Source organism: Microtus oregoni, unplaced genomic scaffold (assembly GCF_018167655.1).
Source record: "Microtus oregoni isolate MIOR12 unplaced genomic scaffold, Mior012 000042F_ref0000377, whole genome shotgun sequence".
Classification (NCBI taxonomy): Eukaryota; Metazoa; Chordata; class Mammalia; order Rodentia; family Cricetidae; genus Microtus; species Microtus oregoni.
This window is the reverse complement of record NW_024543209.1, coordinates 3,565,556-3,590,616: the sequence shown is the minus strand read 5'-3', so window position 1 is coordinate 3,590,616 and position 25,061 is coordinate 3,565,556. Positions and strand designations below refer to the sequence as shown.

At 40.1% G+C, this 25,061-nt stretch overlaps 1 protein-coding gene across 2 annotated transcripts in view; it reads left to right on the top strand.

Annotated features, from left to right (window-relative positions):
• Positions 1 to 25,061, top strand: part of Jarid2 (jumonji and AT-rich interaction domain containing 2) — a 183,914-nt gene that overhangs the window by 96,203 nt on the left and 62,650 nt on the right. The window contains exons 1-2 of one of the 2 annotated variants that reach the window (XM_041632967.1): positions 1,436 to 1,526; positions 11,065 to 11,194. In XM_041632967.1, the coding sequence (XP_041488901.1) occupies positions 1,460 to 1,526; positions 11,065 to 11,194 (197 nt within the window). In that variant the 5' untranslated portion in view covers positions 1,436 to 1,459. Of the gene's footprint in view, positions 1 to 1,435; positions 1,527 to 11,064; positions 11,195 to 25,061 lie in introns of those variants that run through there. The other variant, XM_041632966.1, reaches the window with a different exon arrangement.

The window sequence follows — 25,061 nt, the reverse complement described above, 5'->3', positions numbered from 1 at the left end:
ATTGCACCAGGCCATTTATCTATAAGACTCTATCTATAATTGTCTTTTAAAAGTGGTGGATATCTCATAGGCTTTAGAGAAGATTGTTTCCTTCTTCTTCAGGACTGCTGCATTCATGTTTGTCTGGTGTGGTGACCTAAGAAATCACCGTGATAATGGCTAGACGGATGACGTCATGCCCCAGGAAAATCTAGTATATTCCTTTAACCTTTGTAAAGGTTTCATCTAAGTTAGTGCTGTGTTTTAAGAGCCTGGAAAGACTCGAAGTATTAGGATGGGGTTTTGCAGTGCCCTGATATAAATCTTGTAGAACTTTCAGTACCCCAGTGGAGCTCATGGGCTCAACCACCATCTTTAGTTTCCCTAAAGGTCATAAAGAGAAGCATGTGTGTAGTGTAAAGCATGTGTTTTGCACATCGCCATTGCCAGATGAAGTTCAAAAGCTTCAAAGACATTGACTTTGAAAATCAAGAAAGAGGCATGCAGTACAGTTTTTGGAGGCCAGTTGTATGCATGCCTTTTTCACCCCTCTCAGCAGCTGCCAGACTACAGAGCCTGTTTTGTGAAAGATCTTTAAGAAACAATGAGGGAAAACAGCTTCAGCTTGATTAGATTAGAGCAATTTATGGGCTCTGGGGAGGTGCCTAGGCAGGACTGGGGGAGGGGTGTGCTGTGCTTGCTGTAACTCCTGCCTGCCCACTGGGTCACTTCATAAGTAATGAAGCTCCCATGGTGGCTGGAATTGCAGGAAGGAGAGGGAGGGGATGGAGGAGGAGCATGTGAAGAGAGATTTCTGCAGTCTATCTGGAGAGCTGCCCAGGTTTCCCAGCCAAAAACACAAATAAAAATAAATAAAAGGCAAGTGCTGAATGACACAGATTATGATATTAAAAAGGGATACCATTGAAACACTGCCCTTGTTCAACTGTTGTTGGAGATGGGTGTGTGCAGGAGGGGGGGGGGGTTAGTGCACCGTACAATAGGCCATCCTCTGGACACAAAAGTCTGTACAATTAAATTGTGACTGTCCCTTGCCAACATATCCCTTCTCCCTAAGTGCCAGAAATTTTGTAATTTTGAATTGTCTGCATTGCAGGTCGCGGGGAAATGGCAGGATGGAAAGCTATTTTCTTTTGCCTTTTTTCATTTTAATCTATCAGGATGGTAAAAACCAAGGAGGGGAAAAGGCAGCCAGATGCCCCCTCCTCTTCAGTGTTCAATTCTCTTCCAGGCACATAAATAATCTTCTCTCCCGACTGTCTCCCCTCCCCCTTGGCCTCGCTGCTGTTCGGCTGTCCTATTGCCTTTCGGAATCTGCACCGCCGCTTGCTTATTACGTACAGGGGAGGATTGTTGACAAGTGCTTGGGAGCCTGCCTCACTGCGCTCTTCCTTCCTCCCTCCCTCCCTCCCTTCCTCGGTCCTTCTTCCTCTGTCTCTGCAATGATCCGGCTCTGAGGATGGCTGCTCCACGGGTCTGTCAGGTGCAGTTTTTGGTGGCTTATCTTGAGGAACCTGGGATAGAAGGTCTGTTCCTATAAATAAAAGAAAAAAACAAATAGCTTGTGATTCGTTTCAGTCTGATTTGGCTTTTGTTGGAGAAATAGGCCTTTGTGGGGTTTCCTGTTGGGGGTCTTGATTCTATCCATTATGGGTGGCAAGGGATACACACACACACATGCACACGCACACACGCAGTATGTAAAATGTGTTTGGATTTGCTTAATATTCTTAGGTTTTGTATCTTCTTTCCTAAGGGCAATGGTGGCTCCTACTAAGATACCGTGGAAATTTACAAGAGAGAATTAATGCCGTTTTTAATGCATTAAGCTCTGTTGACCATTTTGACCAAATCTGCAATTTTAACCAGGCATTTAGACATTTCTCTGGGGACTGACCAGCTATTCCGCTAAAGTAGATATCTTTATTGATATTAATTTACCAATGTATATGATCATTTGCCATTATTTAAAAATAGGTGCTTGATTAAAGGGAACTCATTTTATTCCTAGTTTCTTTTATAAATAGCATGCTCGATTTCATTTCCCTTATTCTGTTCTTTTTATGTTAGTCTTCCCTTAAAATGTGGAGGAAACTGAGGCATGTAAATAGAGGCCACATTCTTAAGTGATTCTGGTTATACCAGAGTGCTTTAGACTTAGAGTTCTTTATTTTTTCTTGTATTTGGTACTATATTTTTCCTTTATTTCCTTGTATTTTGTAGCATTCCATATTTGCATTTGTGTATATAAAGTCAGATGAATATTGGATCCCATCATTTGTAGGGCAGATTGTGGCCACATTCCTGTAGTCTTGTCTTGTACAGTTTTTTATTTCAGTATTGGAAAGACTGTTCTGGGAAGCAGTAGGGCTATCAGCAGGTATGGTTCTGTTTGGACTCTCAATATAATCATCTAAAAAGTGGGTTGGCAATTGTTTGTTTATGTGCAACTGAGATAATGAGCTTAGAGGAAATCTCTTTCTCATGCTACAAACAAAATATAACTTGGAACCTTTACGTGTCTAACTGTAGCCAAGGTTAAGGGTATAGATAGCTGTTAGCATATTCATAAATTGTGTGGGTCATGTGCAGCTTTGGCAAGGTATAAGCAAAAATAAGTGCATGAACTTGTAAAGTTTATGGCATTCACTGACGGCCTGTAACCTAGATTTTCACTTGCTTTGGAGAACTAGCTTCGTTTTCATTCTTCATTTCAGGGACAAATTCAGTGATGAAGCAAACATTGCACTTTCTTACAGAAAATCTTTTACCATCTGTATGGCATATCAAGTTTTGCCATGTCTGTTTATCTCATTAGAAGACTTTGTAAACACTGGTCTTATTGATGTATTTTAAAGCAGAAGTTAATAAAGCTCTTTTGCTTGTTTGTCCCATTGTCCTGCAGTGTTGTCTCTTATAAGGAAGACAGCTTTTGACCTGAGATGGTCAATGCTGAGCCTTAAGTCTGTAAAACCATTTTCAGTAGCTGGAGATCCAAGGATTTGCACTTGTGATGGTTGCTGTAAATAGGTTACCTGGTAGGCATGTGTTTGACCTTCCTTTTTGTTAGTGTGAAATGTAAACAGATGTTGGGATGGTGGATGGATCTAGAAGTTAGAGCCTGAGATGGCGGAATGGTGATTAGGTAGATAAAGGTAGAGCTTGACATTGTAGCACAATGGAGGTGTTTGAGGGAAGGTTTGAAGTCAACTTGTCGTATTTGCTATGAAAGTCATGATTAGGATGTATTAGTGAAACTGAAAAATAATATATTGTATGCTTGAGCTTTGATCCTAAGAAATGAAAATTTATGCCAAAATAAGTGCGTTGATAGTCTGGCTGATTCAGAATTTTTTTCTGAAGAATAGAAATAAAAAAAAAACCCTGTATATAAAGTTTATCAGCTTGGTTTTGTTGGATACTTGTTGTTGAAGCCTTCTTTCCCACTTGTGAATGTTAGTTAGGATGTTTGAAAAGGGGGTCTCTTTTGTCTTTGGGTGATGTGGTTCTCTTTCATCCAAGGATTAAGTCATCCAGACTAGGGCCAATTTTGTGAACCTGCTACAGTGTATTGAGATGGCTGCTGGGCCTTTTCTTATATTTCTCAAAGTAAGGAAAGGCCCTGGGGCCCTGGCTGCCTTGATTATTAGAAAGAGTTCTCTACCTAGTAGCCCAAATTTTCCCTGTCACCCTGTTGTCTTACAAAAGGGGTTTAGATTTCTGAAGACAATTGTGTGTGGAAACTAAGGGTGCTGGTTGGTAAAGGCCTCTTGTAAATCATTGGTATACATTTTTGATATGTAACAGAAATGAACACAACCCAGTGTTACCATTCTATAGTTTGAATTTATTTTGAGCTTCCATAGGGGCTGGGATTTTGATTACATTTTCTTGACTGAAATAGGAAATCACCAATGCTTATTTGAGAGTAGACAAAGGGGAATCTCAGTTGGCTGAGGGGTTGTTCTCATGAGAGAGGATAATTATTTCCTATAATCCGAGGTATGAAGCATTTTTATTTGCGCCTCGTTGACCATAAGTGTCACTTACATCCTGCCTTATGACTGTCATTTGTTATCAGCCACATCAGTATGGATCTGTTGTAAACACGTCAATGGACAAGCCAGGGCTGGGCTTCTCAGGCTCTGCCCTGCTCACCCCTACCCTCCTCATTGTGTTGGATGTTCACTGCTGACCTGCATGTGTACAGTTGAGGGTTAATATCCACATTCACATGTGAAGCTGACCGGTATCAGAATGCCTGTACTGTTTGAAAAGCAGACAATCCAGTGTTTCATTTAAAGTCTGAGAGAACCAAAGCTCTATTCTTCACTAGTAATGGCGGCACACCATGCATTCTGATTACCTTAGAGAGGGTCTCTGCATTAACCAAGGAGGCTGCTATTATGATCTTCTTCCCAACTGAAAGTGAACACATATGCGCAGGCACATCCAGAATGATAAATTGCTGTAGAAAATGAAAGCTCTTTGGGTGCTTGACTGTTTAATATGTAATGTGATACCTTGTGTCACAGTGACAGGGTGGCAGACGGCGTTGGCTCTGTAACACAGAATCACCTTTTGTGCATACTTCCTACAACAAAGCTAAAAACATTGGCTCTCCCTAATATGTTAATAAGTTTGTGCTCCAGATGTTTGAGAAACACTGGCATAGCTTCAAAGCCCTTCCTGTTTTCATTTCTTTTTAACCCTTTTGGCATTGCCTTTGTGGAATAGAGTTTTCCTTTAGTTGTTTTTTCTGCCATGACCTCTTTGTGTCTAAAACATAAAAATTTTCTAGTTTTTTAAAAAAATTATATTGTGCTTATACATTTGTGTTTTGTAATCTTGAGTTATCATTGATTGCTTAAAAATTCTTCAGTTGAAGGAGGTTTTACCTAAGTTGTGTTTCAATCTGCCTACATATTTTTATGGGAGGGCAACCGGGAGAAAGGGTCACTGTGCACATGGTATCTCCAGTGTCCAACATGAATTCATTTTACTCCTTTCTGCTGCTCTTCCAGACCCTTCTGTGGTGCTGGAAGGTTTTTCATTTGTTGCTAATTTGGGAGATGAGATGAATAGCGACCGAGCTTGCAGAGTCCCTGGTAGCAGTTTGCTGTTGCATTTAATTTCTTGGAGGGGTTTTGTGATGGTGGACAAGTAATGTGCAGGCTGTATCACATTGCTTCTGTCAGCTGATGGTGTCTAGCTGAGATGGCAGGCACAGGCCTCAAGCTGCCATTATGCCTGTGATTTTGAATTTTCAACTCATATTTATTGCTTTTGTGAAAGACAATAGACTGGATTAATTTAAGTTCAACCTACTGAATATTAATGGCGGAGAACAAATGCACAGAGGCTGGATCTTTGGGCCCTTCAGTTTTTCCTCTGTTTAACCTCCTGTCTACAAAGTCCGTTTGTGTTAGCAGGAAAGCGGGGGAGGGGAGGGAAAAATTAAAAAAAATGGGATATGTGTATGGGAGGGGATTCTGTTGCATTATTTCTTCTTGACTAAAAATAATAATTTATAACATTGATGCCAGGGCTGTGTTAAGCACTCAAAAGGAAAGGCAGCACACATTAGCCCCTCTATGGTGCCATGATGGCTATTCTGCCCCATGGCATCATTATCTATTTTGCTGATCCAGCTCTCCTAGATGAGGTAGGCTCTATGATTTGATCTAAAACATTAGGAATTAATTGTGATAGTTGGAGATGTGAAAAAGAAGATAGAAGTGAAGTGTGTGTGTGTGTGTGTGTGTGTGTGTGTGTGTGTGTTTGTCGAGGGTGGGGGGCTGATTTATCCAAGCAGGATAATTAAAAATAAGTGTCATTTTCTGAGTAATTTTTTATATAGGATGGGAGTACTCAAATCCAAAACATGATCATCATGTACAGAATAAAGTCAGCTCTGCTCCTTCGTAAAGGGTCTGATTTAAACACTAGCTCTCTAGTTCTTGTCATAGCCATTGTGTGACTCGGAATGGGAAACGCTTGGGGTGCCTGTGGACAATGGAGTCCCCACTTCTAGCCCCATTAATGACTCAGTCTTTTCCTACAAGTAGAGTAGCTTCATTCCTCCTTGCCTCACACTGAGTGTATAACATCTGCAAAAATTCCAAGGACCACCTCATAGAATTTCTCCATGCAGTCCCCCAGTATTTGTGCTTAATGCTTATTTTGGGGAGTGGTCCTTTTAATAAAGCCTTTTCTTTTAGGTGTATACTTTCTTCCCTCTACCCTTTCCTACTCCGGGTGAATTTACACACAAACACACACACACACACACACACACACACACACACACACACACACACATTTAAATATATAGTACACCATATAGGTCTGTCTTTCTTTCTTTCTTTCTTTCTTTCTTTCTTTCTTTCTTTCTTCTGTATATCTCCTTGCACCTTCTTCTTACAAGTTTGTAGGCAACTCTCTAGATAAGTATCGAGAAAAGGTGGAGGCCTTTTTGAAATATTAGTTCTGGGCTCTTATTTAGATTTACCCTTTCTTATTAGTGCCTCAGTAACAGGAGGTCTTCCATAACCGGCATTAGACATGGACTTCAACTAGCTTTGCATCACCTTAAAATACTAGTTGTGTAGAACAGGGCACATGTGAACCTGGTTCAAGTTCAAATTGAAGAGTGTATTATACCCGTATCTGCTGAGTTCCTGGAAGACAGTAGTAAAGCTGCCAGTCTTTAACTTTTTCACATTAGTCTGAAGTATAATACTCAGCAGAAGACCAGTTTTTACCTGCTTCACCTGGCAACACTTCCCTTTGTTTCTTTCCACGATCTAAATAGAGTTTCAAGTAGTAGTCTCCTATCCCATCTTTTTGTGTTGGCAATTTTATTTTTTCCTCTTCTAGTTGTCTGACTGCACTGACTTTCCTAGCTTTACCCCATCCTCTTACTACTGCTTATTACTGGATGTGTTCTTCACTTGTTGTGCAGAATATAGGACCATTTGTGTTGTTTGTCTTGTCTGCATCCTAAAGTACGCTGTCAATACAGTTGATATCTTGAAAACTTTTAATCTTTTTACTTTTTTCTGATGAATTTAACCTTAAACAAAAAATAATCTTGTGTGTAGTACAGTTGGCGGGAGGGGAGTTTCTCAGTTTTATTCCCGAATTCCTTTTGGCAAGGAATTGAACTGGATTCTGACCGCCGTCATATCTCCCCCCTCCTTCCCCAGTCACATTTCTAATGGCTTTGAAAGTGTAGTTTGTGTAGCCCCAGTGATGAGGCTTCTGCCCATTTCTGTATTAGTGTGCCGATGGACACTAATCAAAAGGTTATTGTTTTGATCCAATTTGTTTTTCTATATTTGTTTTCAAAGACATTGAAACAAATAAGTGAACTTGAGATATGCTCAATACCACCTAATACATTCCTTTGTTAACTTCTAGTATCCTTGAGGAGACCTTTCCCTATATGTGCCCACAGGAGTACATCCATGTTTCAGTACTGCAGATCTAGTTTGTTGTCCTTACTATTTCTAGTTTGCTCTATAATACCATTATGAGGTAATGATATTTCTGCATGTAACTGATATTAGTATTAATGGAAATTCTAAAAGTGATTTTATTATATTTGGTAAGGTTTTACAAGTTATTAGTTATTTGAAAAAAAAGTGAGGGAAATTATTAAACAACCCTTTACAAATACTGAAAGCCAATGGGAGAAAATCAAAAGAGCTATACAGTAGACTTCAAAGAGATGCTTGCTTATGCAAAAAGGGCAACACCAGTAGAAAGGCTTTACTGCAGAGATGTCAATCCAGTGGAAGAAAGAAAGACAGTAAAGAGTAAACAGATACAAAGAGGTTAAAGAGGCTATTCTCCATAATAAAAAACATCTAACTAACTAACTAACTAACTAACTAACACATCAAAACACTACAAAGTTATCAGATAGATATCTTCCAGATATGCTCCTCAGATTCCCATGATTAAAGATGGGGGCAAGGCCATTTATTAACAGAGCCAGAGGAAGTAAAGCAAAGAAGGAGACAATACTTTGACACCCTATACAATGTTCCTAATGCTGTCATCATAGACTACGATGAGAAATACTGCCATTCGAGCACCACAGACGATGAGGAAATATTAAATATTGGCAGCAGTGAGATAGAGGAAACTATCAAGAGAGCTAAACAGAAGAAGGCCCCAGGAGTGGATGACATCTTGGTGGAGGAACTAGAAGCAGCTACAATAGGCTCGGGCTGAGGTGCTCCTCAGACTCTTTAGAGAAATAGGGGAACATGCAGTGGAAGTACTCAGTCATAATTCCCATACACAAAAAGAAGGATAAGCTGGCCTGCTCAAATTACATCAGTTTGTTGTGCCATAGCAGCAAGATCTTCTCCTCTATTATCTTGCAAAGGATCAAGGGCAGAACAGTGGAAATCCTAGCAGAGGCCCAGTGCTGATTCAGGGCTAACAGGAGCACAATAGATTAGATCTTCACTTTGAGGCAACTGGCAGAAAAATATGAAGTATTTGGAAAAGACTTAAATGTCTGTTACCTCGACTTCAGGAAGGCATCCGATAGCATCTGGAAGAAAGGACTGTGGGAAACAGTGAAATTCTACAGGTCCCCAGAGAAAATTGTAAGAACACTAGGAATGCCTATACAGATAGCTTTGCGTCAGTCGTTGTCTGTAGAGACTAAGTGATCGGTTTATGACAATCATAGGAGTGTTGCGGGAATGCATCCTCTCACTAATATTCTTTAATATACGCCTGGAATAATAGCAACAGCCCTGGAGGGTGAGGAGATGGATGTAGTGTGTGAATCAATAACTTGTGATTAGTCGACGATGCAGTACTACTTGTATACAACATTACTTGTATACAGCACTCCTTGTCTACAGCACTACTTGTATACAGCACTCCTTGTCTACAGCACTACTTGTATACAGCACTCCTTGTATATAGTACTCCTTGTCTACAGCACTACTTGTATATAGTACTCCTTGTCTACAGCACTCCTTGTATATGGTACTCCTTGTATACAGCACTCCTTGTCTACAGCACTACTTGTATATAGTGCTAATTGTCTACAGTACTACTTGTATATAGTACTACTTGTCTACAGTACTCCTTGTCTACAGCACTCCTTGTCTACAACACTACTTGTCTACAGTGCTAATTGTCTACAGTACTCCTTGTATATAGTACTACTTGTCTACAGTACTCCTTGTATACAGTACTACTTGTCTACAGTACTCCTTGTATATAGTACTACTTGTATACAGTACTGCTTTCTGAAAGTCCAAATGAGCTGCGGGCCATGGTAAATAGATTGTGGAAGTAAGTGAAAACCTTGGTATTAAAGCAACCATCGAGAAGACTGAGATTCAACACATGGGAAGGGCACACAAGGATTTTAACATTGTAATAAAGAACCAGAGCCTCAAGCAAAGAGTCAGCTTTGTCTAACTGGGAGGAAACCTCAGCTCAACTGTTTCGGTTGTCAAGAGGTGGATAGGGATAGTGGGCACAAGGAGAGGTTTGGTCAGCAAACACGTGATGGAGGAGGGTCATCTATGTGTTACTTTCATTGATTAATAAAGAAACTGCCTTGGCCCTTTGATAGGACAGAAAATTAGGTAGGCGGAGTAAACAGAACTGAATGCTGGGAGGAAGAAGGCAGTGAGGTAGACACTATAGCTCTCCTCTCCAAGATGGACGCAGGTTAAGTTCCTTCCCGGTAAGCCCCCTCCTCGTGGTGCTACACACATTAATAGAAATGGGTTAATCAAGATGTGAGAGTTAGCCAATAAGAGGCTAAAACTAATGGGCCAAGCAGTGTTTAAAAGAATACACTTTCCATGTAATTATTTTTGGTAAAGCTAGCCAGTGGCTGGGAGCGGGTGATGGGAAGTGGCCCACAGCTTCCTCTACAAACATATAACAACAATAACAGCAAAATTACAAGTATATGAGACACTTGTCTTGAGCTGCCTTCTTTACAACTCTGAAACCTGGACAGTGAAAAGGCTCCTCAGAACAGCAGCTGATTGTGCTTGAGATGGCGTGTCTCAGGAGGACTCTAGGTGTCACAATGTCTAGAATAGGCTGTGCAATGATGACATTAAGAAGCATCCCCATCTACAGAAGGAAGTAAACTACAGGTTTACAACGGTGCTTGATATGTCGGCCATGTTATCAGAATGAAAGATGGCAGATACCTGAAGATAGCACTGCTTGGAGGAGCACATGGGGTAAGGTGAAGAGGAAGGCCCAAGAAACGCTCGATAGACAGCATAAAGGAAGACTTTGGAACCCTGGGTATGACAATAACACAAGCATCTAGAACTGCCCAGGATAGGAACAACTGGAGAACCACCATAAACGGGCTGCACATGTGTCCTTAAGCATTGCTGGGACATAAATGATGATGAATGATGAGTTTGAAAAATAGCTAGTTCGATTTCATGATAATTGTCATTTCGTTCAACTTTTTTTTTGGTTTTTCGAGACAGGGTTTCTCTGTAGCTTTGCAGCCTACCCTGGAACTAGCTCTTGTGGCCCAGGCTGGCCTCGAACTCACAGAGATCCATCCGCCTGCCTCTGCCTCCTGAGTGCTGGGATTAAAAGTGTGTGCCACCACCACCTGGTTTTCATTCAACTTTCTTACCCTCCAGGTACATAAGATTTAAAATGTGCTTTAGTCAGGTTTTTAATCCTAGCATTTTATGAGGCTGAGGTAGGCAGATCATGTATTCAGGCCAAACTGGGCTGCATATTGAGGCTCTGTCTCTGTACCGATACTCTCTCCTGTGTCTCCTACTCCCTATCCCAGCGCAAGTGTGTGCGTACGTGTGTGTGTTACATACATTTTGAATTCCCTTCTGTTAATTGTTTCCTGTTAGTCCTTTTACTTTCTTATTGAATGAGGCTTAAGATTTCTTTACTCCTTCCAAAGGATTGCATGTGCTTGTAAGTTTTCTTGTGTCTCTGTCATGTCTTGCCACAGGGTTGAATGTGGAAAAATTCTGCTTTTCTGATAGAAGTACTTAAGTGTTTGTCCCTTTTCTCCTGTAGGGCTCCTTGGTAATGACCAGTCTAAGGCATCAGAGCAGTCAGAGAACGAGAAGGATGACGCATCCCAAGTGTCCTCTACTAGCAACGATGTTAGTTCTTCAGATTTTGAAGAAGGGCCGTCGAGGAAAAGGTTAGTATCCAAGGCTGAAAGTATTAGTAAAATCATCCTGAAACAAGGACTACAAAATTTGCTTGCTAATGTTTGCCACATGTGAACAAGTGTGAGTCTACTCACAGTCTCCTGGTTTTCACAGAAGAGTCAGAAGTGAGACTTTACTAATAGTAGTAGTAGTAGTAATGATATTAATAATTAAAGACAAAGGTTTTTATGGCCTGGATGAGCAGCGTCAACCATTTTGTGACACATAAGTAGTCATGTTTCTTCTTATAGAAAATGTCCTTCATTCACAAATGTTTTCGCCATATGTGAAGGGATTTTTTTTTTACCTCCCCCCAATATTATAGACTTAATGTAGTATTACTGAAAAGTAACAGAAATTACCATGTATAATCTTAATATGTCTGCTTTTAACCAAACCGTAGAATCCTAGTTCTTCAAACAACACTGTTATTTCTAAACAATTTTCCTACATAACTTAAGCTAAGTTCAGCAAGGAATATAGCTGTTTCAAGTTTATTGGCCTTGATATTACTGGGTCTTTAAAAATCCCTTTCCTGTTATTTGCCCTGTTTCATGTCTTATTGTTTACCCTTTAAAACTTACTTTTTATTTTGCATTTGATATTCTATACTATTATCTTTATTAATATAACATTAAAAGGAAAAATCGCCTTGGTTTGAACATCCTTGTTGCTTCTTCTTACATTATAATTACCCTCTGAAATCAATTTAGATGTCTATCTCTAATCAAGTACACTGAAAAATTAAGGGAAAGGAGGTTAACCATGCATTTATATTACACTTGTTGAGATGAATAGCTCAGATTCTTAGTTTGCCTTCCTGCTCCTTGGTGTGGCTAGCAGCACATGGTCTGTTGACTCCTACTGCCATCACCTCTCACTTCTCACCACTGTCTTAATTACTGTCTGGTTGGTTACTGTAGTGAGCATGAGCGGAGGAGTCTGTGCATAGACCCAATGAGGGTCTTAGTGATGAACCCGTCACTGCATTCTTTAAGGCGACTCTTTCTCCACTTGGAAAGGGAACCATCTCTAGATTTGAAGACTGGGGAGGAAAACAGTCTCTTCAGTAAATGCATTGTAATGTGTGACTCTGCCTTCTAGCATGGGTGGCGCCCATGCCTCTGACCTCAGCCTTCAGGCTCCATTTTTAGTCTGGTTATATAAGCCAACATGCACTACTATAAGTGTGACTGACCATTTTTCCCCACCCCAATGTCAGGAGATCCATTCTCTGGATGGCAGTGTTGCTGCCTTCTTTTTTATACATTGTGTGGTCGGGCAGCTGAGTGAAAAGTGGTCGTTTAATATAAATTTTTAATTTGAAGTAATTTAGCATAATTTTATTCAAAATTTTTATAAAATTTTAATAGCATTTATTTATATTTGTAATATTTATGATTCATAGTCATTTATTATGAAGTTTTAGGACAGTCAACCAAGGAAATAACTTTTTAGTGTTAGAATTCAACCACTGCAAATCATCTTTTCTGTTGTTGTGTCAAGTATCTTTCTTGCCAAATTAAGAATTTATTGTAGGTTGCTAGAGAGATGGCTCAGTCGTAACAAGTGATTGTTTCTCTTGCAGAGGACATGGGTTTGATTAACAGCTCACTACTACCTATAACTCCAGTTCTAGGGGATCTGATTTATGCATGTGGTTACTTTCATACATTCAGGGGAAATATTCATACACATAAAATCAAATAGATTTTTAAAATTAAAGCAAAAGATTTCAGTGTAGCTAAACAAAATACAAGGGGAGAAAGTAGAATTCCTTGTATCTTTTTGAGCTAACAGGTCAACTTTACTAGTAAGAGTTATGCATGTGGCTTATGGTTGGATAGGTGATGCTGAGCTTTCATCACTGTATTATAAAATTTTTAAATTTATATATGCATGTGTGTTGCTGTGCTTGTACGTGCACATGAGTAGAGGTCTCTGAAGAAGCCAGAGTTGTTGGATCTCTGGAGCTGATGTTGATGCTGGGAACGAACTTGTGTCCTCCTGAAGACTGGCACATTCTCTTACCTGTCCAGCTGTTTGCGTAGCCCCAGGAGTAGTTTTTGACGTTGGTGTGAGCTGTCCACATTTCCTTAGAGCTGTTTTGTTATGGCATGCATACCTTGGCAATGTCACAGAATATTCATGAGGGTTGACATAAGTAGTATATTTTTTAATGGTTTATAATTGAAGAAATCCTTTGCTTTGGTCCTGTTCCCTCTTTAGTGGCTTGAATTTGAACATTGTTTTTTTAAAGCAGAATAGATGACTTAGCATTGGAATTCCGCAGATTTCTTAGTTGTACTAAGGATTAATCTTAATGTGTATATATTTCCTTATGTGTATTTTACTTACTTTTCCGAAACAAAAATGGGGCATGTATCTCTGAAAATGAAGCAAAAAAAAAAAAAAAAAAAAAGGATCAGAGTAAGAATCTAAGTGTGGTTGATTCTCCACTGCATCTTAACACACATGCATTGGGTGTATTGCAGACAATGTTGGTTCTCTCTGCTGTTCTTAAATGATAGTAGGAAGCATGTGTATACAGTCTATTTGGATCATATTTGATATTTAGAACTTGTGGGACAAAAAACTCAATTCTAAAGTATAGAGTCATGATTTATTTATTTATTTATTTTTTAGAATTATTTATTTATTATGTATACAACATTCCTTCCATGTATGCTTGCATGCCAGAAGAGGGCACCAGGTCATTATAGATGGCTGTGAGCCACCATGTGGTTGCTGGGAATTGAACTCAGGACCTCTGGAAGAGCAGTCAGTGCTGTTAACCTCTGAAGTCATCTCTCCAGCCCCCTAAGGTCATGATTTATATATCTGAAGTTAACCCCATTGCCAGGATGATCTGAATTGATAGCTGATAGCTGTTCTTTACAAATTAGTTATTCCTGCTGTGCACAAGGTCTTAGTTGCTTAAATTTCTCTTTTGTCTGTTAACTGGAAAAAGGAGAAAGTAAAGGAAGGTGAGGTCATACTCTTGATAGCCTCATACTAGAGTCTATATGCAGTGAAAACATCTTATTCTGACCTTATCTGGGCTGACTTTCTATCCAAGGAGATCTCTTTTTGTGATGATATTTTTAACATGCTTTTTAAAAATTTTCTGTTAAAATGTGCTTGTGCTCACAAAATGCTCTCTTCTGGAAATCATGTTAAGCTGTATGTGCTCAACATACTTGTGTTATGATTGTTCCCTGACATATTTAGAAGACAGAAAGTAGCAGAATCTATAGGTCTTTATTTTTCTCATTTCAAGTTCCCTTATGGAAGTTGGGTTAGAGATTAAAAGCCCCAAATATTTCTTCCATCCTGGAATAATCATGGAAGTCACTTTTCATAGAGCTTCCCTGCTGGCATTTTCTGCTTATTTGAACAGTCTTTCAAATGAAGATGGGAAGTGAATTAACTTGCCATATATGAAGGCTGCTGTGTGGTCCATCTTTTTAGTTATTGTACAGAAGTTGTGCATATGTTGTAAGTAGCAGCATCTCTTTATATGAGAGTTATTTTTGCTCCATATATAATGTCATGTTAAAAGGGAGTCTCCATCAGCACAGCAGGGACATTGTTTCTGGATACTAGTTTACATGGTTCTTGAGTAAAAAAAATCTGTCATTCTCTAGACTAGGAACTGCTTTTGCAGTTAGTAGTTCTTAGCAGACAGTGTTGGTTCAAATTTGGAGATATAATTTGTCTTAATGCTTTCTTGTTTCTTGCCCTTGCTGTTTGTTGGGCTCATTATTATATATTATTACTAGTCATTCTTCAGATATCACTGCTTCTACAAAATAGGAGCCATTATTTTAAAAACAGTCTGTGTCTCTGTGTGTGCACATGTGTGTGTGCATGCATGTGCTCATCATACACATGCTTTTTGTTCCCTCCTCATTTGAAAACTTGAGTGTACACATGTTGTTGTTGTGCTGGAAATTGGTTTTACCTCTCTGAGCGTTTAGTTTATCCAGTCTTTTTATTTTTAAAACATTTTACTTTAATCAACCATCAGTTTTATTATTTTAATTATTCTCTTGTGAGATGGGTGGGGACAGAAGTCTTACTGTGTATCTCTGGCTGGCCTGGAACTCCTTCTCAGCTTGGAGGTTTCATAACCCCCTGAGTTTTTTCTTTCTTGTTGTATTCTGGAAATTTCTTTTCATTAAAATGAATAATCTGGAACTGGATATATAGTTAGTTCAGTAGTGAATTCGAATCCACAGGATACACAGAAAAGCTCATGTAGTAACAAACGTCAGTAATCCTATTGCTGGTATGAAGGCAGAAGACACTAGAATCCCCAGGAGCTTGTGTGCCAGTTAGCTTGGCGTGTGCTATAGTTGCGTATCATACTTTAACACTTGAATACACTTCACATTTGCACGCGCATTTCACCACTACCAAGATGGTGTAGTGTCCTGCAGGCATTTAGTTCTTAAATACAGACAGATGAATGTGAATCCTGAGTCTGTACTTTCTCAGCTAAAGCAGGCATTCCTTCCATGAGAGGGAACAAGTTCAGTGTTAGCTCTTTATCATAGCCCAGTGATCAGGTTTTCATTTAGTTTAATAAGAAATAAGATTTCAACATTCACATACTTGGCTTTTAAGTAGTAAATTACTTCACAATAAAGTATGAGTATTAGAAACACTTATTTTTATGTCTTTGAAGGTATAAAACCCTATCTAAAAGAAGCTTTTTATTGACAAGATGATATGGTGCTTATTAATAAAACCACTTAATTCTATGAAAACATTTGTAATATTTTTATTAAAATTTGCAGACCTAGCATTCAAACTGGACCATGTAACTTTTCAAATCGTCTCAAATATCGACTCTATTCTTGAAGATGCTTCCTTTGCCGTGGCGGTGCACACCCCCCACCCCACAAATATCAGAAGAGGTAGGCATTGTCTTGGGAACTGAGTCATAAGTGAACCTCACCCACACTGGTTTTACACTCTGGTATTCTGCCTATCTGTGGCGGTCCTCTTAAATCTTGTGCATTCGTGTATAACTTCTTCTCTTCCAATTGTCATATTCCTTTTATGAAATGAGTGGCATTTTTTTTGTCCCTCATAAACAAACAGTCAGCAAAAGAAGAAAAAAAAACTTTAGCTTATATGCAAAGTACATGAGTTTCTGAAAGCCCTGGTGGAATCCTCTGCTATTAGAGTTTTTATCTTTATGTTCAAGAGCAGGCTCCTCTGAGGTCTTGTAGCCAGAGACCCTTTCTCCCTACTGGTCTTGCTGGTTCTTCCAGGCAGGTCTCTGATAATGTGACTTCGGTTGTTTCTCCATGAGAAAATATTCGTCTTCATTTTTCAACAGTGGCATGAACATATTTGTGGATAGAGGGCAAGGATAACTTTGTAGGCTGCCTCATAGTGCCTCCTATTCCTGCTTTGGGAGATGAGTATGTATTGTTGCAGTATGTGTACCTTAACCTCAGGCTTAAATCTTTTCCTAGGGAACGTGTTCCCAAGGTGAAAGCAAGGGACCTGCTGAGTCTCAGGTGCATAGTACAGGGCAGGTGAGCTCTTGGTTTGTTTCTGCAGTGAAGTGTGTAAGCTCTGTTAACTGGAGGATTTACCATGTTGCTTACTTAGATTTCTTGGCTAAAATTTCCCTGGGGCTCTTTGTTCATACCTCAGTCCTGTGTTGTCATCACGCCTCCAATTCCCTCTCTTGCAGTAGAGCCTAGCTCATACTTTGTTCAGCCTTAAACTGTTCAAGCAAACCCCTCATAGGTGAAATGAAAACATCCCCCTCCACCCCCAGTTTTTAATCTGCCTCGCAGATGATTGCCTAACCAATTCTGTTTTTGTTTGGTGGTGATAGTGGTGGTGATGTTGGTTGGGTTATGGGAATCTTTTGTATTGCTCCAATTCTTTGAAGCAGATGTAGAGCCTGTATGTCTCTTTCTCACAAGCCATTGCTAGGCAGACTTTATCAAGTCTTAAGGTGTAGTTCAGGCTTCTGTAGAGGGAAAGGCTCATATATTTCAGTGCTTAGTCACAGGAAGAGTGGAAGTCTTTGATAGGGTTAGGATTAGGATGTATAGCCATGTTGGAGAAAGTATGTCTTTGGGTGCTGGCTTTGAGGTTTCAGAAGTCCATGCTGTGGATCAAGATGTCTCTCTCAAGTACCATGTATGCCATGCCTGCTGCCATACTCCTCACCATGATGATAATGGACAAAGCTTCTGAATTATTTTTATAAGAATTGCTTGCCCCCATTAGCCAAGTGATGGCAGTCCATGCCTTTAGGCCCATAGGTCTCTGTGAATTCAAGTTCAGCCTGGTCTACAAAGGGAGTTCCAGCATAACTAAGACTGTTACCAAAGAAACATTGTTTCAAACTGTGCCCTCCCCCCCCAAAAAAAAGAATTGCCTCATCATAGTGTCTCTTCACAGCAATGAATGTTTGTTGAATGCAGTTTGTTGGTTAAGTATTATGAGATTAGTTATTATGCCAAAGGCAGCCAGTTACTTGGAGTTTAATTTACAGCGCAAACACACGGATCATGGAATGTAAGTCCTCTATACCTTATGCTTCCAGCCAAAACAAACTGTTGTTTACCCAGTTAAAGACGACAATAATGGAACTGCCTTTGTGCTTTACTTTGACTGGATGCCTGCCTCTGTTCCTGGGTGGCAAATCTGAACTGTAGGACTTTGCACACACCTTAGTCATGCATGTTTCTAGGGGCCATGGTTGGGAATGGCTGCCATATCTTTGCAGGTTCTCTGACCTTGGGTTGAATTTGACTTGTTCTCTCAGGGCTCTCCACCTTTGGGAAGTTTTCTGTTACTCCTCTGTCCCCAGTTTCTACCTCCACTGCTATCAGTCTAGCCCATTGATCTCAACCTTCCTAATGCTAGGACTCTTTAGTGTAGTTCCTCATGTTCTGGCAATCCCTATCCATAAAATTATTTCGTTGCTACTTCATGATTTATTTATTTTTATTTTATGTGCATTGGTCTTTTGCCTACCTGCACGTCTGTGTAAGGGTGTCAGATCTAGAACTGGAGTTATAGACAGTTGTGAGTTGCAATGTGAAGCATTACTGCTGAGGCCATTTCCTTTTTGTTACTTCAGAGATCAGATTGCAGGGATATCAATTCCACCTCACATGCAAATTAGGGTCTATCATGCCTTGTGGTTTCCATGGAGACTGCTGTATACCAGTTTCTTCCTGTCTTCTCTTTTATGGTTCTTTTAAATAGAAACTGATAGCACATGTTTTTGTTCTCCTTTATATTCCCCCAGTGGACAAATCGAAACATTACCTGGATGTATATTTGAACAGATTGCCCATCCTGGAACATTTTATCATCTTCCATGCTGAAATATAGATTGATCAGAGTCACACTCAGATGAAGTCACTAGATGTAGATTTGTAAGGGTTTGGAGTTAACCTGGATTGTGAAGGAGGGGACAGCCGCATGTGTCCCTTATGAATCACATGGGTGCATCATTGGGATTATTAGACATGCTGTTTTGTGCTTGCATAATGTCATGTGGTGTGAGTGTCTTACATGGCTGCTAAGCTCACTTAATAGCAATGCTATTAGGTGTTCAGACTAAGGCGGGGAATGTTCTTGATGTTCTTTCCCTTCCCCTCCCCCACAAAGGAAGGAAACAACCAGCATGACTTGTTTTCAGTAGGGTTTGGCTCATTCTTGTAATTTGAAATTCAAAGAGGAGATGGAAGTAAAGAATGGTGTGCACCCCCAACCTTTATCATAAATGCCTGACTAGACTGTTTTCTAGCCTTTGCTTTAGGCTCCTTGGCTTTGCTTTGCAGAATAGTCCTCATAGATTTCCCTGATACATTTGTCTTGATAATTTAAAGCTCATTTCACAGAATTGGTTTAAATCAATACCACCAGTACTTGACAGGAGGGGTGTGGCCTTGATGAGTTCCTTTGTTGCTGAGACTTTCAGAGTGTGGCTCTTAACTCCTGCACAGATGGACAGTCATTGTTTATCTTTGCATCTACTGGGCCTTGAAGAGTATCTGGTGTGTCATGAACATTGGTATTTTGAGAATAAACTTATTCTAAGGTTAACAAAATAAAGTACAAGAAGAGAAAATGTTTGTAAAGGAGCCATTGTATTTCTGAAGCACACGATTCTACTTAATTGTTCAGCTCTTTTGTCAGTCTATCAAATAAGAATTCTCTGTCTCTCTCTGTGTTCTCTTTTTGTATAGTGAGGTGCTGGTCTTTCTTCTGTTCACCTCCATCTCTGGCTTGTCATTGACACTGTATTTTTCCACATTCAAACTTTATAATTATCAATAGAGATGCTAAGATGGACCTTGTTAATTTTGCTCTTAGAGTACACCTGACTGGATATGACGTAGGAACTTGCTTTCTTATCCAGTTTCACAGCAGTGTCAGTTTTCAAAGTAAAGCGTGAAACTTTACTTGCCTGCTGCTATCTTTACTTTGTGATGTCAAGAGAACTTGCCATCTTGTCTTATGGACCCATCGATTTCTCCTATCATCCTAACTTTAATCGGCCTTCTGTTTTCTTGTTTCTTTATTCTTTCACCTAATTATTTTCCTTAATTTTGCTTTTTGTGATCTAGAAATCATTTTAGTATTTGGCTAGGTGCCCAGCCAGTTGGTCTGCCTGCTTTCCTGCCTTCTCTTTTCCTTAAACCTACAATGGTACTGCTGCTACCTCTGCCTCCACAGTTCTGGAATTAAATATATGCACTATTACACCCAGCTACCTAATTGTATTTTGAGTTTGTTTCTTATGTAGATCTCATCTGCCCTTCAACTCTGAGATTGCCTATCTTTGCTGGGATTAAAGGCATCTGCCATCACTGCCCAACCTTAGTTTATTTTTTGAAGAAAGTTTCTGTAAAGTATAGCTACCATAATGACTGCTATGTTGAATTAAAACATAGAATACACATTTTAAAGGAAAACTCAGGTTATTACTAATGATGGCAGAGTTTCAAATGTATGTGTAAATAACTCATAAGCCCCATGCTGAGGGCCATTTGTGACATCATCAGCTGGTTCCCACAGGATGGGCTTATTTTTGCCCATGCTTGGGAGTGAAGCCTGAGGATTAAGAAGGAGATAGACTAGAGACAACTGATGGAGTCTGGAGGGCATCTAGTGAATACTGAGATTCACCCTGTGTTTATTTCTGATAGGCCTTATATACCCCATCCAAAGAGGAGGAGGAAAGCGAGAGACTTTACCAATGTCATAGAACCTTGAAGGAGCACGAATAGGTCTGAACTCTCTGACCTTTAGTCAAAGTGGAACAGATCCACCTCTGTGGGCTCCCACAAATAGAAGGCTTTACATTTTCGAGTGTCTTAACAGACAATAGTAATTTAAAACTTACCCAAAGCAAGCACTGTTCAGGTCTGCTGTCAGATGGCATAGCTTCATCAGTTCATTTGTACCTGCAGAACTCTTGATCTTAGTAAACTCACATGGCCTTTGAGGAGGCAAGGCATTTCATTAGTGCCTACTTTCCTATAGATGATGGATCTCCAGGAGAATTTGTTCCCATCTAGTTTAGTGAAACTTGTGCTAAATGATCATTTGTGTCTAGTTTTTCATAGTATCTAAATACATATTTTCAGAGTCACTCTTTTTCTATAGCATAATTATTAATTTGTTCAGCCCCTACACAACAGTTTGCATCCATTGTGATAGGAATTAGTTCTTAGCAGGGCAGTGGTGTACCTATTCTTTATGTGCTGTGGGTTGACACTGGCCCTTTTAAATCTTGCTCCTTCTCCTGTTTGTACGGCTTTGAATTGCCTTTGCTATGATTTCTCTCTTGCCTATCATTGCTGATGTGTCTTTCATTTTGGTCTAATTAATTGGGCTTAGTGGAGCTGTTAGGATAATTTTTCCTGGAGAATCTGTTTCTGCTTGCCCCGGATAGACAGGGCAATATCAGATCAAAGATCAGTTCAGTTCATGTCCAACTCGGGGACTATTGAATGAGCATGGGGGCTGTAAATCAGCTGTTTTCATGAAAACTTTACCCTAGAATGAATAATAATTTTACCGCATCACCGTACAGCCATTCTGTGAAGAGGTCTTCCTCCTTTCTCAAGTTTAGGGCTTATGAAATCCCTTACATGTTTCATGGGCCTAAGTCCCTTCTTCCTCACTGAATGATGGAATGCATCTGTCCTGATGGTTACAACTACACACAACGACCTGGTCACAAGAACTATTCCACACAGAAGAAATCCAGGACTAGAAAATACTGGTCAAGTGAGCCCTCATAATTAGAATGTACAGTAATGTTTCCAGTGTTTTGGGGACCAGAATGTACAGCATTTTCTTTGGCGGAAATCTGAATGTTAAAATTGTACCTCCACCCCACCCCCAGTGTGGCCAGTGTAAGTTTTGAAACTGAAGGCCCGGGAGAGAAGAAAATGCAAATCCTGCCAAAGACCTTTCCAGCAAATATTTTAAGACAGTTGGAAAGGGGGCTGGCCAGATGGCTCAGTGTTTAAGAGCACTGACTGCTCTTCCAGAGGACCTGGGTTCAATTCCCAGTACCCAAATGGCAGCTCGCAGCTGTCTGTAACTCCAGCTCCAGAGAATCTGACATCACTATACCAATGTGCATAAAATAAAGTTAAAATTTTTTTTAAAGATAGTTGGAAAGCTTGCACCTCTTATTCCTTGTTTTTGTTTGTACACCATATATTTGACCTCTGGTCCTCAATTCTGGGTGGGGGCGGAGTTGGGAGTGGGGAGTCTTGTTTTGTTGAGATAGGATTTTACTGTAGCCCTGGCTGGCCTCTTGGTTTGTATTCCCCTACCAAGTTTTAGGAATATAGGTGTGGGTAAACACGCCTACCTTGCAACTTTTTCTCCTTATGCAGAGGCTCTCTGCCTCACTGTCCTCAAACTCACTATGTAGCCAAGGCCTGCCTTGAACTCATGATTCTCTCTCCCAAGACTTGGGCTTATAGGTGTTGTGCCACTGCATCCAGCCAATTGCTCACATACTTTAAAATTGCGTATTTTGCATGCTCCCTGGGCATGATAATGTATCATGCTGCAGTCTTATTATTTGAGAGGCTGACACAGAAGGATCAAGACTCTAAAGTTTGTCTGAGTTACAGGTAGAGATACCTGTGTATACCTGTATATATAAGAACAAATAAAATTTTAAATTACTGTGCAGTCATAGCACTATCTTTTAAGAATTTTACTGGTTTTGCTGGTTTGTAGTGACTCATGTTTTTAATCCCAACTCTGGAGGCAGTGTCAGGCACATTAAAGGTCAGCTTGTCTACAAGATGATTTCCATGACAGCCAGGGCTGTTACCACATAGAAACCCTTTCTCACCAAAACAAAACCCCAAACACATTAACAATGATTATTATTAGCCGGGCGGTGGTGGCGCACGCCTTTAATCCCAGCACTCGGGAGGCAGAGGCAGGCGGATCTCTGTGAGTTCGAGACCAGCCTGGTCTACAAGAGCTAGTTCCAGGACAGGCTCCAAAACCACAGAGAAACCCTGTCTCGAAAAACCAAAAAAAAAAAAACCAAAAAAAAAACCCAATGATTATTATTTAATGTCTATGGGTGTTTTGTTTTCATCTATGCTTGTATACCCTGTGTGTGCTTGGTGCCCACAGAGGCTAGAGCAAGCTATCAGATCCCCTGGAAATAGAGTTAAAAGACAGATTTGAGCTTAAACATAGGTGCTGGTATTGTGGATCCAGAGGAAGATCAGTAAGTGCTCTAACAGCTGAGCCAGGTCCCCAGCACCAAGATTGTCTTTCAGTGGAACCACTGCTAAAATTCCTTCCCTTAAGGGAATGTGTGTAACTCCTATTCTTTTCTTCTAAGTCCTAATGACAAGTCAAAGTAAATTTTACTTATGAGTTCATTTATGGTTTTATTTACAGAAAGACTATAAATAATAGTTTTTTTTTTTTTAATGGAGCATGAGTGGCTACAAAGCAGTCTCACTGCAAAGTTTTTACCAACATGGATGGCTTCTGCATAAATACGAAGATAGAGGCCCCTTTCCTTTCCCTAGAAGAACAGGTTCTCTAGCACCTCCCTGAGCTCCCACCCCAAGGCCACTGCCTTTAGGGCAGAATTGAATGGAATTGATTGTGAGGAATGATTCAGTTGAGGGAATGCCAGCAGTCCACAGAATCTGTATTGATGAAGCTGCCGGGCTTGGAGGACAATGCTGCACAATGTAAGCAACTCAAGAAAGGAATTCAGTTGGATAAGAAGAGTACCTGCATTGAGCAGGGGAACAGTCATGGTTCATAATAATTGATTCCATATCTCATTACAAGTAAGTTTTGAGGGGGCCAAAGAGTTGGCTTGGAGGTTAAGAGTGTTGCTTTCTTTTCCAGCAAACCTGTTGGCTTCCAAAAGCCACATTGGTTCACAACTGTATGTAACTCCAGTTCCAGATATCTGATCTGATGCCCTCTTTTGTACTCTGTGTGTATCTCCCTCCCATACACATAAATGAAACAAAAACTTAAAATATGAAAATCAGGTATGGTTGGACATGCCAAAAATCTTCACTTTTGGAGAAGGCAAGGCAGAACAATTAAAAGTTCTAGGGCAGCTTGTGCAACATGTGACTGTCTCAAAACATCAGTTATTTAGGGCTTGATAGAGAGACACTTGTGCCAATTTGTTTATATACACATTGACATGCTGTATGTCTCTCATCCTATTAATTAATGTAAGTGTTGGATCAGTTAAAATCACAAACCTAAAATTATTGGAATTTTAAAGTGTCAGTTTGGGTGTCAACTACAAGAACTTTCTACTAAAGAAACTTTCTGACATTTTCTCTAGATTTGATTCAGAACTGTGCTAGTCAAGTCCTGTTGGTTCGTTGTGGTGGTGGTGGTGGTGGTGGTGGTGGTGGTGTTGGTGGTGGTGTTGGTGGTGGTGGTGGTGGTGGTTTGGGAGTATTAGGCCTGGTAAGTGAGCTAGTCCCACTGTCCAATGCCTACAAAGCTTTGCTTAAGCCAATTACCTTTGTGAACCCAGGCTTATGCCCCTTAATATTTTTGAGTCCTTATCTTGCAGGCAGAGTTTTTCATTGTTTCAACAGCTGCTCCCAAATCACAAGAAGGCTTAATATTAATTATAAATTCATGGTTAATAGCTCTGGATTGTTACTAGATAACTCACACTAACCCATTTATATTAATCTATAGTTGCCATGTGGCATGAGCTATCTGGCCTCTTGCACTCTCTGACTCTCTAGATTCTTAGACTCCACCCTTCTTCCCAGCATCCTTAGTCTGGTTTACTCACCATCTTATCCTGTACAGTTATTGGCCAGTCTCAGCTTCTCTGTTAAACCAATCAAAAGCAACATATATTCACACAGTGTAAAGGAATATTCCACACATCTCGTTTGTGTGTGTAGGGGGGACAGTAGTAACACCATAAAGCACTGGCTCTAATGCAGGTGTGGGGTGGAACCTGGAGCTCTTGATAAAATACTGGGTCAAGATACCAGAGAAACCAATGAGACAGGTGTAAGATTGGGGGGGGGTGAGAATATGAAAATTTCCATTGGATCTAATGTTAGTAGTTGGTAAATTACGGGTTGGCAATCACTGCTGTAATCACCATCCACTGTCCATCAAGTTGATGTGTAAGCAGACAGTAATTATCTCTGTGGACAACTTTGGTCCTTCAACTTGTATCACCCATAGAAGACCCTTCCTTTTCTAGGTTCACAAATACAGAATTCCTCAGCAGTTTCATAGCAATCTGCAGACACAAGAAAACACTGCCTTCCACTTGAAATTACTTATTGGCTAGTTCTTAGC